The sequence below is a fragment of the Mesoplodon densirostris genome, chromosome 7 (genome assembly GCF_025265405.1).
Source record: "Mesoplodon densirostris isolate mMesDen1 chromosome 7, mMesDen1 primary haplotype, whole genome shotgun sequence".
NCBI classification, from domain to species: domain Eukaryota; kingdom Metazoa; phylum Chordata; class Mammalia; order Artiodactyla; family Ziphiidae; genus Mesoplodon; species Mesoplodon densirostris.
The window spans coordinates 12,319,256-12,331,240 of record NC_082667.1 but is presented as its reverse complement, the minus strand read 5'-3'; the positions used below and the strand labels follow the sequence as shown (position 1 = coordinate 12,331,240).

Below are 11,985 nucleotides of genomic sequence, written 5' to 3'. Positions count from 1 at the left end.
ATATAAGTTTTGAGTGGACAACATAGTGATTCACAAAGGTTATACTCCATTTATAGTTATTATAAAATCTTGGCCATATTCCCCGTGCTGTACAATAAATCCTTGTAGCTTATCTATTTTATACGTAATAGTTTATACCTCTTAATCCCCTACCCCTAACGTGCCCCTCCCTACTTCTCTCTCCCCATTGGTAACCACTAGTTTGATCTCTATATCAGCGAGTCTGTTTCTGTTTTGTTATTTTCATTCGTTTTATTTTTAGATTCCACATATAAGTGATATCATACAGCATTTGTCTTTCTCTGTCTGACTTATTTCACTAAGCATAATACCCTAAGTGTCCATCAACAGGTGAATGATAAGGAAGATGTACACACACACACACACACACACACACACACATACAACGGAATACTCCTCAGCCATAAAAAAGAATGAAAATATGCCATTTGCCACAACATGAATGGACTTGGAGGGTATTATTCCTTAGTATTTATTAACCCAATCATGATAAATACTTTAGAGGGATTATCTAATTTAAATTTTCACAACAACTCTGTTAGGTTCTTTTGTATTTGGAGCCAGGAATGCTTGATCAGGAAGTGAAGCTCTTAACCTTCATGATACTTGAGCTTTCTAAAATGCATGATGTTCTCTCTGATGTCTGAGATTTTATACTTGTTATGTACTCTCTATTTCTCTATCTTTTATGTCACTAACTTATACTTATTTTTCAGGTTCCAATTTAGACAGCTCTTCCTCCAGGAAGATTTCCCTGATCCCTCAAGACTGGTTGAGCTTCCCCTCTACTGCCTCCCATTAATATCCTGTCTTATTTCTATCTAGCACTTTTCATTTTGAACTGAAATTGTCTGTTTTCTTGTGCCTCTCGTGGACTATACATTTTTTTGAGAGTTAAGGAGAGCGTCTTGACTTTATTTTCCTCTTCTGAAGTGAAAGATACTTCAGTCCAGCATCTCATAGGTTCTCCTTGAGTTGTCATTATCTATGAGGCTCAGACTACTCACATATGCAGCCATGTGACCCAAACTGGACCCACATAACAGAGTTTGTTATGGTGGGCTTTGCCGAGGTGCGTGAAATGCGCCTCCTCTTCTTTACTCTCTTCCTCACTATGTACCTGTTCACCTTGGTGGAGAATTTGGCCATCATCCTGGTTGTGGGTTTGGACCACCAGCTATGTAGGCCGATGTATGTCTTCCTGACACACTTGTCCTACCTTGAAATCTGGTACACTTCAGTCACAGTGCCCAAGATGCTGGCTGGTTTTACTGGGGGAGACAGGGGCAAGAATATCTCCTATGCTGGATGTCTGTCCCAGCTCTTCATCTTTACCTTCCTTGGGGCAACGAAGTGTTTCCTACTGGCTGCCATGGCCTATGACCGCTACGTGGCCATTTGTATGCCTCTCCGATATGGGGCCTTGGTGTCCTGGGGCAGCTGCATCCATCTGTCAGCTGCTTGTTGGCTTCCTCACCCCCATTTTGCCCATCTACCTCATGTCCCGACTGACATTTTGTGGCCCCAATGTCATTGATCACTTCTTCTGTGATGCTTCACCTCTGCTAGCCTTGTCCTGCTCGGGTGTCACCCTGAAGGAGACCACAGACTTCCTGGTGTCTCTGGCTGTGCTCCTGACCTCCTCCACAGTCATTGCTGTGTCCTATGGCAACATTGTCTGGACACTGCTGCATATCCACTTGGCTGCCAAGCGCCGGAAGGCCTTCTCCACCTGTGCAGCCCACCTGACCGTGGTGAGCCTCTTCTATGGCACTCTTTTCTTTATGTATGTCCGGACCAAAGTGGCCCCTTCCATCAACTTCAACAAGGTGGTTTCTGTCTTCTACTCCATCATCACTCCAATGCTCAAGCCTCTCATCTACAGTCTTCGAAACAAAGAGGTGAAGGGAGCTCTGGGCAGAGCCTTTTCCTTCAGGTCTTGGAAAGGTCAGTGAGGAGGCAGGTGGGGATCCAGTGTCCTTGCCTTGGCTTTTTAGAAGGAGGGTAGTGAGGACTCTGGAATGGAACAGAGGCCTAGGAGTCAGGAGTTATGGACTATGTATTAGTTCAAGTAAAATGCTAGTCTGCTATAGCAAGAGAGCCGTAACTATAATGTAACTTAAAGAATGAAGGATACTTTCTCTTTCCTGAAGAGTCCAAGGTGAGTGATCCAGGTTGGTGGATGTGCTCAACAGGCATTCAAGGATCCAAGTTCCTTGCATCATTTTTTTTTTCTGGAAGCTCCCTATCTCCAGTTACCACCACATGCTTCTCTTCCTCTTTGCCATCACTTCTCCGCTTTCTTTCTTTCTTTTTTAGCTATCCAATTATTTTCATTTTTATTAAAAAATTTTTTTATTGGGGTATAGTTGATTTACAAAGCTGTGTTACTTTCAGGTGTACATCAAAGTGAATCTGTTATACACATACATATATCCACTATTTTTTATTTTAAAATTTTATTTATTTATTTATTTTTGGCTGCTTTGGGTCTTTTTTGCCGTGTGTGGGCTTTCTCTAGTTGTGGTGAGCGGGGGCTACTCTTCGTTGTGTTGTGCAAACTTCTCATTGCGGTAGCTTCTCTTGTTGCAGAGCACAGGCTCTAGGCACAGGCTTCTGTAGTTGTGGCACATGGAATTAGTTGCTCCACGGCATGTAGGATCTTCCTGGACCAGGGCTCAACCCATGTCACCTGCAGTGGCAGGCACATTCTTTATCACTGTGCCACCAGGGAAGTCCTCCACTCTTTTTTAGATTCTTTTCCCATATAGGCCATTACAGAGTATTGAGTAGAGTTCCCTGTGCTATACAGTAGGTCCTATTTGTTATCTATTTTTATATACAGTAGTGTGTATATGTCAACCCCAATCTTCCAATTTATCCCTCCCCCCTTACCCCTGGTAACCCTAAGTTTATTTTCTAAACTGTAACTCTAACAGTTTACAGTTTCTGTAACTGTAAACTCAATTTCTGTTTCCTTGCATCTTTAGGGTCAACATCCACTTGGATGTTGGCAAACTAAGGCCTCTGGGCCAAATCCAGCTCAGCACTTATTTATAACAACCTGTGAGCTAAGAATAGTCTTTAAATTTTAAATAGTTGAAAACAAATCAAAAGTAGAATAATATTTCATGGCACAGAAACATTTTATAAAATTAAAAATTTCAGTGTCTGTAAATCAAGTTTTACTAGAACACTGTCACACCATACATATCGTCTATGGCTGCTTTTGTGCTGCAGTGACAGACTGAGTCATTATGACAGAGACCATTTGCCAACCCCCAATCTGGAGCCTTCTTATTACTTCCATCATGAACATAGGGTCCCAGTGGACAAGAAGAGTGAGCATAGAGCATGGAGACAACACAGCCTGTACTTTAAAGTTTCTTCACTAGATATAGCCATCATCATTTCTACTCACCTTTACTGGTGAGAAGTTAGCCACAGGTCACATCTAATTGCAAGGAGGGTAAAAAGAATTGTGCGAACCATACTGACTCCAATTTGTCAGTTCCACCTTGGGCCTGCAGTCCTACCCCGCCCCCATTTCTGGGTGACTGAGCTTTAGCCCACTCACAGGGAATGCACCCAAGCCAGGTAAGTTCCCTATTAACATTTACCCTTGCCTTCATCTGGTATGAAAACTAAAAGAATGCCTTTTGCTGATGCAGATGGTTAATGGCCATGGAAATGTAGGGGAAACTCCTGTTCCTAGTGGTGCAGACGTGCTTCTCCCTAGTAGTTGGATTCTATTTTTAGCTTTGGCTGCTTTAAATTCCCCTGTACCCCTTTTGATGATGTGCGCTGTAGCTTCGAATGCCTCTGGGTCATCATCCACCCGATCCTGACTGTATGTAAGTTACCAACAATAAATTTTATAATTGCACTTTATGGAGTTGCCTGCTTCATTTTTTGGTCTCAAAGTTCCTTCTCAGTTCGGAGGTTATTATTCAATATCTCTGCCTCCCAACAAGAGTCCATAGCTAGGCAGACAAATACCTGCCAAAATTTGATTATTATGGAAAAGGGGGAGAACACATTTTGGTAGACAACCGGCAGTTTCCACCACAAAGTCCCTAGAATCACAGCTGATTTTTCTGTGACCCACGTACTTATCTTCTTTGTATCGACATTCTTTTATTTGAAATATCGACCAAGCTTCCTGCTATACCAAATGGTGCTTTGAAAATTGATTTAGGAAGATCTCATGGCAACGTGAGCTCACTTGAAGTAAGGCTTAAAAAGACAGTTATAATTCAAACAGTTCCCTGTATGTAGATAGTTGCATTCCTAAAGACATTAATGATCATCCTTCGAATGTGGATTTTAGAAACTACAATATGTGGAAGAGGAAAATGCTGAGCTTGGGATAAGGTAGAGGAAAGACAGAATTTCTGTAATGGTGTTTCTTAAGTGGCCAGTAATGAGCAGCTTGCATAATGGTGCCCACAGGACCAGTCTCTACCTTCCCCCGCCCCAACCCAGTATCTTCACTGTTGCTTTTTTTTTTTTTTTTTTTTTTAAATAAAGTGCCCAGGCAACTCCATCTTCTCCCACCTTCCGAGGAGATGGAGTCCGCAGTCAGGTTCCCAGCAGTGCCAGGCTGTCTTGGGGAACTGTCCAGCCAGCAGCCCCCTACACCACTGCATGGAGAATTTCCAGCTTCTCCTGGTACATGTGGTGAAACTTGCTTGGCCAGACAGTGGAAGCGGGCTTTGCAGTTTCCCATCTCCCTCTTGGGTCCTGCTGGTTCTGAAACGGATGTTTTCGGGCGGCTCCTGCTGGTTCTGAAACGGATGTTTTCGGGCGGCTCCTGCAGGCTCGAGACTTCACTCGACTCCCTTCCGCTGTCTCACAGGAGCATGTCAGATTGGTGCAGCCTGGGTGACGTGCCTGCCGCTGTTGCAGTTTTAATAGTTAACAGAGAGAGCACAAATTACATGTTTTGAAAACCATTTCTTTCTTTTTTTTTTTTTTAAGTTATTTTTGGCTGTGTTGGGTCTTGGTTGCTACCTGCGGGCTTTCTCTAGTTGCGTTGAGCGGGGGCTGCTCTTCATTGCGGTGCGCAGGCGTCTCACTGCGGTGGCTTCTCTTGTTGCGGAGCATGGGCTCTAGGCGCGCGGGCTTCAGCAGTTGTGGCTCTCGGGCTCTAGAGTGCAGGCTGAGTAGTTGTGGCGCACGGGCTTAGTTGCTCCGCGGCATGTGGGATCTTCCCGGACCAGGGCTCGAACCCGTGTGCCCTGCATTGGCAGGCGGATTCTTAACCACTGCGCCACCAGGGAAGCCCCATTACATTTATTGAATATTATATCAGTGATGTGCTTTATATTCTTTTGGATGAGGGCAAGATGCAAAAACAGTGTAAAGATGATAATCTTTCAGGATCAAATATAAGAATTCATCTGAATAAGACAGAAGCAGTAGTTACTTTCAGGCACCTGACCGGAGTAGATTTGACACAAAATGAATTTGACTTTTAGGTTTCTGGATGATGGGAAAAAAGCAAAATATACTGGGTATATTAGAGTCTTCCAGAGAAACAAAACCAATAGGATATCTATAGCTATATATATATATCTATATTGAAGAGATTTATAGGAATTGATTGATGTGATTGATTATGGGGGCCAAGAAGTCCCATGATTTGGCAACTGCAAGCTGGAGAACCGAGAAAACTTGTGGTATAATTCAGTATGAGCCTGAAGGTCTGAGAACCAGGAGTGCTAATGTCCAAGGGCAAGAGGAGATGAATGTCCCAGCTCAAGCAAAGAGCAGATTTGACCTTATTTTGCCTTGTTGTTCAATTCAGGCCCTCAGTGGATTGGGTAATGCCCACCTGTGTTGGTGAGGGCCATCTTTTTTACTCAGTATATTTATTCAAATGTATTCTTTCAGAAACATCCTCACAGGCACACCTAGAATTAATGTTTGCCAGCTGTCTGGGCATTCCTTATCCCAGCCAACTGACACATAAAATTAACCATCACGCTGGGTTACGTAGTTCTCATTTATGGTAGCAGAAAGAATTCAAATTCAAATGCAGGGAATATTTTCTGGATTTTGAGAACTATTCTAAGAATAACTCTGTGGGAAACATCAGCAAAGCTTATGATTTTAAGCTTCTTGAAGAAGAAATCTATATTTTGAGGTAAATTACATAAAATGGTAAAAACTCTGAGGCATACTCTTAGAAAGGTTTCTTTACATGTAAAAGTGAATCTTGCTTTAATAAAATCTGATGTAAGAAAGTAAACTGAAAAAAAGGCCTTTGTGAGTGTGATTTTTTTTTTTTTTTTTTTTTTTTTTTTTTTGCGGTATGCGGGCCTCTCACTGTTGTGGCCTCCCCCGTTGCGGAGCACAGGCTCCGGACGCGCAGGCTCAGCGGCCATGGCTCACGGGCCTAGCCACTCCGCGGCATATGGGATCCTCCCAGACCGGGGCACGAACCCGTATCCCCTGCATCGGCAGGCGGACTCTCAACCACTTGCGCCACCAGGGAGGCCCTGAGTGTGATTATTTTTATTATTTTTTTATTATTTATTATGTACATTATAAAACATTCACTCCCTTAAAAAACAGACCTACAGGGACTTTTCCAGTGGTCCAGTGGTTAAAACTCCATGCTCCAATGCAGAGGGCGCCAGCTCCATCCCTGTTGGGGAACTAAGATCCTGTATTCTGCATGGTGTGGCCAAAAGCAAAAAAACCCCCAAAAGCCCAGACCTACCTTCCAGAATCTGGATTGCTGGTGAGGTGTATGATATGTGTAAGTATTGACAATTAAAGTTTTAAAAGACACTGCTAAAAAAAAGACACTGCTAATGATAGATCAATCTGCAATGAAGATAAATTATGAAATCATGTCAGGGAAAATGCATATTTTTGTAAATATGGGATTTCTGAGAATATAATTCCTTTTCTGGGGGTATATTTATTCATAGTGTAAAATAGAGTTATGTGAAGTGCTAGCTTAACATAGACACTACTTCATTGATACCCAGAGAAAGTCACAGGGAGTAATCCCAGAGAGAAACAAGATTTATTAAGATAAATTCTGTAATAAGTGCTGTCTAATCTTGTTTTGCCCACTCTGGGTATGAGAATCTCGGCTTAATTGTTAGCTGGGGACTACCTGGTAACTATCTTGGAGAAAGTCCTTTGACTTGGGACATAGCGAGAATGACCAAACCTACACTCTGAAATCAGAACTCTACAGTTTTCTGCGTACTGTTATGTAACACCAGCAAAGGCTTTGATATGTGTCTACTTCACTAAGACCCATCTGGATCTCCTTCCATATTTTTTTTTATCCCTTGCACTTGTGCTGGGATTCGCACTTCTTTTTTTCAGGGTTCTTAGTCTTTGGTTAGTCTCTTGTTTTTCACTTTTCACATTCCAAGCCCTTAGCAGCTGATGTCTAGGGCACATTTGTCAAAATGCTGGTTTTGACTGTGCTATGATACAGCTCTCTCTCTCTAATTTGAGTCTTCTTTATCTTTATCCTTGTTTCCTTTGTGGCTTCATTTGCATTGGTCGAAATAAAATTCTCAGCAGGCCATGGCAAGATAGGAGCATTTTAAACCCCTTTTGGCAAGAACTTAAGATGAATCTCATTGCTCAGAAAAATGGATTCCTTGATACCTTGAGACATTGTGTGTGACACCATTCAGCAACATCCCTCCCAGGGGGCAGTCCCGGAGCACTATCATTTAATTAATATATGCTCAGTTATTGTGGGATTAATCATTATCCCCACACTCTCATGGAAGTGGAAGGGCTTCATTTAGAGTAGACCTTGCTCTAGCACATGGGTGACAGTCACCTGTCCTCATTTACCCAAAGACAAGCAGCTAACCAGAGCAGGTTCAGGTTATTTACTTCTTTTTTGTCTTCTTCTAGCTTTATTGAGATATAATTTAAATCTAGCACTGTATAAATTTAAGGTGTACTGCACAAAATTGACTTATATACATCATGAAAGGCTTATCACAATAAATTTAGTGAATGCCCATCATCTCATACAGATACAAAATTAAAGAAATAGAAAAACATTTTTTTCCTTGTGATGAGAACTCTTAGGGTTTACTCTCTTAACAGCTTTCATATATAACATACAGCAGTGTTAATTATATTTATTATATTGTACTTTATATCCTTAGCACTTATTTATCTTATGACTGCAAGTTTTACCTTTTGACTGACTTCATCAAATTCCCCCTCCCCCTCCCCCTTGCCTCTGGTAACCACAAATATGATCTCCTCTTCTATGAGTTTGTTCATTTGTTTGCCTTTGAAGTATAATTGACCTGCAACACTATGTTGGTTCCTGGTACACAATATAATGATTCGATATTTCTATTCATTTTAAAATTATCACCATGACAAGTCTAGTTACCATCTTTCACCATACAAAGACATTACATACTTATTGACTATATTCCCCACACTATACATTTCGTACATGTGACTCATTTATTTTATACCTGAAAGTTTGTACCTCTTAATCTCCCTCATCTATTTCTCTCCTCCTTCCACCCCTCTTTCTTCTAGAAACTACCTGTTTGTTCTCTGTATCTATGGCTCTGTTTCTGTTTTGTTATGTTTGTTCATTGGTTTTGTTTTTTAGATTCCACATATAAGTGAAATCATACAGTATTTGTCTGTATTTGTCAAGAAAGGAGAAAACAAGAAAAAAGTATAATAAATAGAAAACTATAATAATAGCAATCGTAACTGAAAGCATAGACATCCCTTCTAACTAAAAAACAAATGAAAGTGCCTTCTACTTATTATTTCTATCATTATGGTTTATTAGTTATTAATAAAAAGTTATGACGAAGCATATGAAAGGGAAAATTTTATAAGACGGTGGAATAACATCAAACACGCTAGAGTAAATGCGAAAGGTTAAATTACTCTAGTTAAGAGTGCTGTGTCACAGTACTATATATAAAATAGATAACTAGTAAGAGTAAATGTGAATCAGAGTAAATGTGAAAGGTTAAATTACTCTAGTTAAGAAGAGTGCTGTGTCACACTACTATATATAGGATAGATAACTAATAAGGACCTACTGTATAGCACAGGCAACTCTACTCAACACTCTGTAATGGAAAAAAAATCTAAAACAGAGTGGATATATGTATATGTATAACTGATTCACTTTGCTGTATACCTGAAACTAACACAACATTGTAAATCAACTATACTCCAATAAAAATTAAAAGAAAAAAAAAGGAGAGTGTGCTGGGTCCGCTACTTCCTGTCCAGATGAACTCTCCAGCCATCTATATCCTTTGGGTGCCAGTATTCTGATGTCTATGGACCTTGTCTAAGGGCTGCCCTGCCCTCTCTCTTCTGGTTGGAGGCTTGACGTGAGACTGGGGGTAGGAGGAGAGTGAGATTCGAGTATTCATGCCCCCAGATGCCTCTCTGCTCAACCGTGGGTTGTCAGTGGCTGCCTTCATCTGAGAAAGACCACGGCTCTAGTGAGGAGGACTTCTCCTACTACTTCCTCCCCTCCGTGCATGGGGAGGAGGGGCTTCTTACTGTGGCTGTCCCCTGGATGTTTCACCTTTAACCCTGCCTACTCCTTTAAAAAGAACTCCTTCATCACATTCCCATGGGAGTGTGCCATCTGTGTTTTGCCTTTCCAAGGTCAAAGCGCGGAGGACTGAGCAGTTCTGACACAGGTAGCTGGAGTAAAGATTTTGACTATTATAGACACTTCCAAATTGCATGAAAAGCCGAAGTCATCTATTTGCTATTTAGAAGAGATGCATCTAAAGCAATAATAGGAATGGGTAACATTAAGCCTTAAATGAGTCCACTTGCCCTGGAGGCTCTCCAGTCCTCAGGACCTAGGGAAGAATGAGAGGCTTTTGGAACAAAGGGGTGAGGGGTTAAGTCAGCGCAGAGTGTGATTTCTGGTGGGCAGACAGACCATGTGAGTGCCCAGAAGTCCTGCTAAGCTTTCTTCAACCCAATGATTAGCAAAAGGCTTCTCAGGACGATGACAGGATAGTGCTCTGGTTAAGTGAATATTAAAGCTAAGACATGGTCATAGAATTAAAAGACTTTCTTTTTTTCATAGAGAACCATAAAGACTAAACAAAATATGGCTTGTCTATTGAGTTCCACCCTATAAAGCCTTCCCTGATTCCTGCTCCTAAGGCTGGGCTCCAATTCTTGCTTCTCTGTCCCTGCCAGTCCTAGGACCCTCCCCATCATCACATCATCACTGAGCTCTTTCTACTGCAGATTGTTTGAGCTCATGTCTTTCCCCCTCCAGTTAGATTTTCAGCATTTAATTGGTCTTAGCTGTTGAGTGCATGAATGAATGCATGCTCTTCTCTCTCTTCCTTCTCATCTTCCTCCCTCTCCCCTCCTCCTGCAGGTTCCCCAAGTTACTCAGTGCAGGGGTTTGCTGTCCCAGACTCTCTCCAGCCTGTTAGGGAAGCTGTCCCACCAGGTATATGCAGACAAGTTCCTTTGCTTCAAAGTCCTTGGTGACTCTCTCATCCTAGACTGGGCAAAATGATACTGAGGACTTGGGTATCTTTTTCTCAAAAGATAACTGCTCCTTCCAGGTTTACATTGTTATCATTATTGTCAATAGCAATAACAATGAACAGTTATGAGCCTTTGTTATATACCAGGCACTGGTTATTCCATTGATAACACCCACAACGGCTCTAAGAAGTAGATGCATCACCGTTCATCTTTGCTACCTTCATTTTGTAGATGAGGAATGTGAAGCTCGAAAGGGATGCCTTAATTTGTCAGGATCACGTAATTAATAAGAAGTGTCGTTAAGGTTCGAATCCAGGTTTACTCACTTTCCAGCTGGTGTCCTTCACCATTTCTAATGCTTCTGCTTCCCAGCGCATCTCTGTCCGGTTCCCTCTGCTGATTGTGCATTCTGGGATTTATGTGAAACAAAGAGAGTTTCTACTGGGTCCTTTGATTTTATGAACTATGGGGTTTTGCAAAACCAGAGTCGGCACAAGCAAGGAAGATGTGGTCAATCTGGAGCTCCTTGAATTTTAGCAAAATAAAGATACCACCCAACAGGAGTGGGGTTCCTAGTGTTAGAGAGGCTATGCAGACACTCTGAGTTCAGTGGACCTGGGAGTGTGTGGCCTCCAAGGCCGATCCTGATGAAAACTAACTTAAATTGACAGAGGTTAATCTCATCACAAGTGACCCATGGGGCTGTGATGCTGGGGAGACCTAGGCGGTGGGCCACGTGTATCCTCAGGGTTGGAATGTAACTAACCAGACAGGTGACAATACAATCAACTGAAGAAAGACTCAACCTGCCCGAGTGAAACACAGGAAGAGGATGTCTCAGCTGAGCTGGACATTCTGGTTGCCTGGGCAGGTCTGATTTCACAGAGACAATAGTCTGGTTTATTCCTTATGCTCCATTTCTAGGCTCATGGATTATCCTTCCGAGAAGAATTTGGCTTTAGATAGAGGCTTTTCTGCAGGGAGAGAATATGCTGAGCAGACAATTCGAGGCTGTTGGTGTTGAAAATCACATGTCTCATTCTAAGTTAATAAGTGGTGTCTGATCTTGACAATGGTTTTGGGCAGCTTGAGCCAGCCCCACCAATACCAGGCATTTCTGGGTGAGTACTTCTTTCCTGGAACTATGATATCATCCCATTGTCTGGGCCCCACTCAACTATGAGCTCTTTGAGGTTGGCAGCTGGAGCTTACTCATATTAGTATCTTGGGGGATTATGATCTGGCCTGTAGCTGTTGTTCAGAAAACATCTATTGAAGGGGTGTGAACCGTGCTATTTTTAGAGCTACAAAGCTGAGAATGTAGTCATCAGCACCTCAATGCTGACTGTATCGGGAGGCTTTTTTTTTCCCTGTCACTGGGACACCTGACCCAAGAGTGAGGGTTGCTATCTCATCTCGTGAGGACGATGGGGCTGGAGTTAGAGGCCCAGG

The 11,985-nt window shown here is 42.1% G+C and overlaps 1 protein-coding gene across 1 annotated transcript; it reads left to right on the top strand.

Annotated features, from left to right (window-relative positions):
• Positions 1-1,030: 1,030 nt before the first annotated feature.
• Positions 1,031-1,976, top strand: LOC132493874 (olfactory receptor 6Q1). Its single transcript, XM_060104792.1, is given in 2 exon segments — positions 1,031-1,488; positions 1,490-1,976. Coding segments are annotated over 2 exon segments (945 nt in total).
• Positions 1,977-11,985: the final 10,009 nt, after the last annotated feature.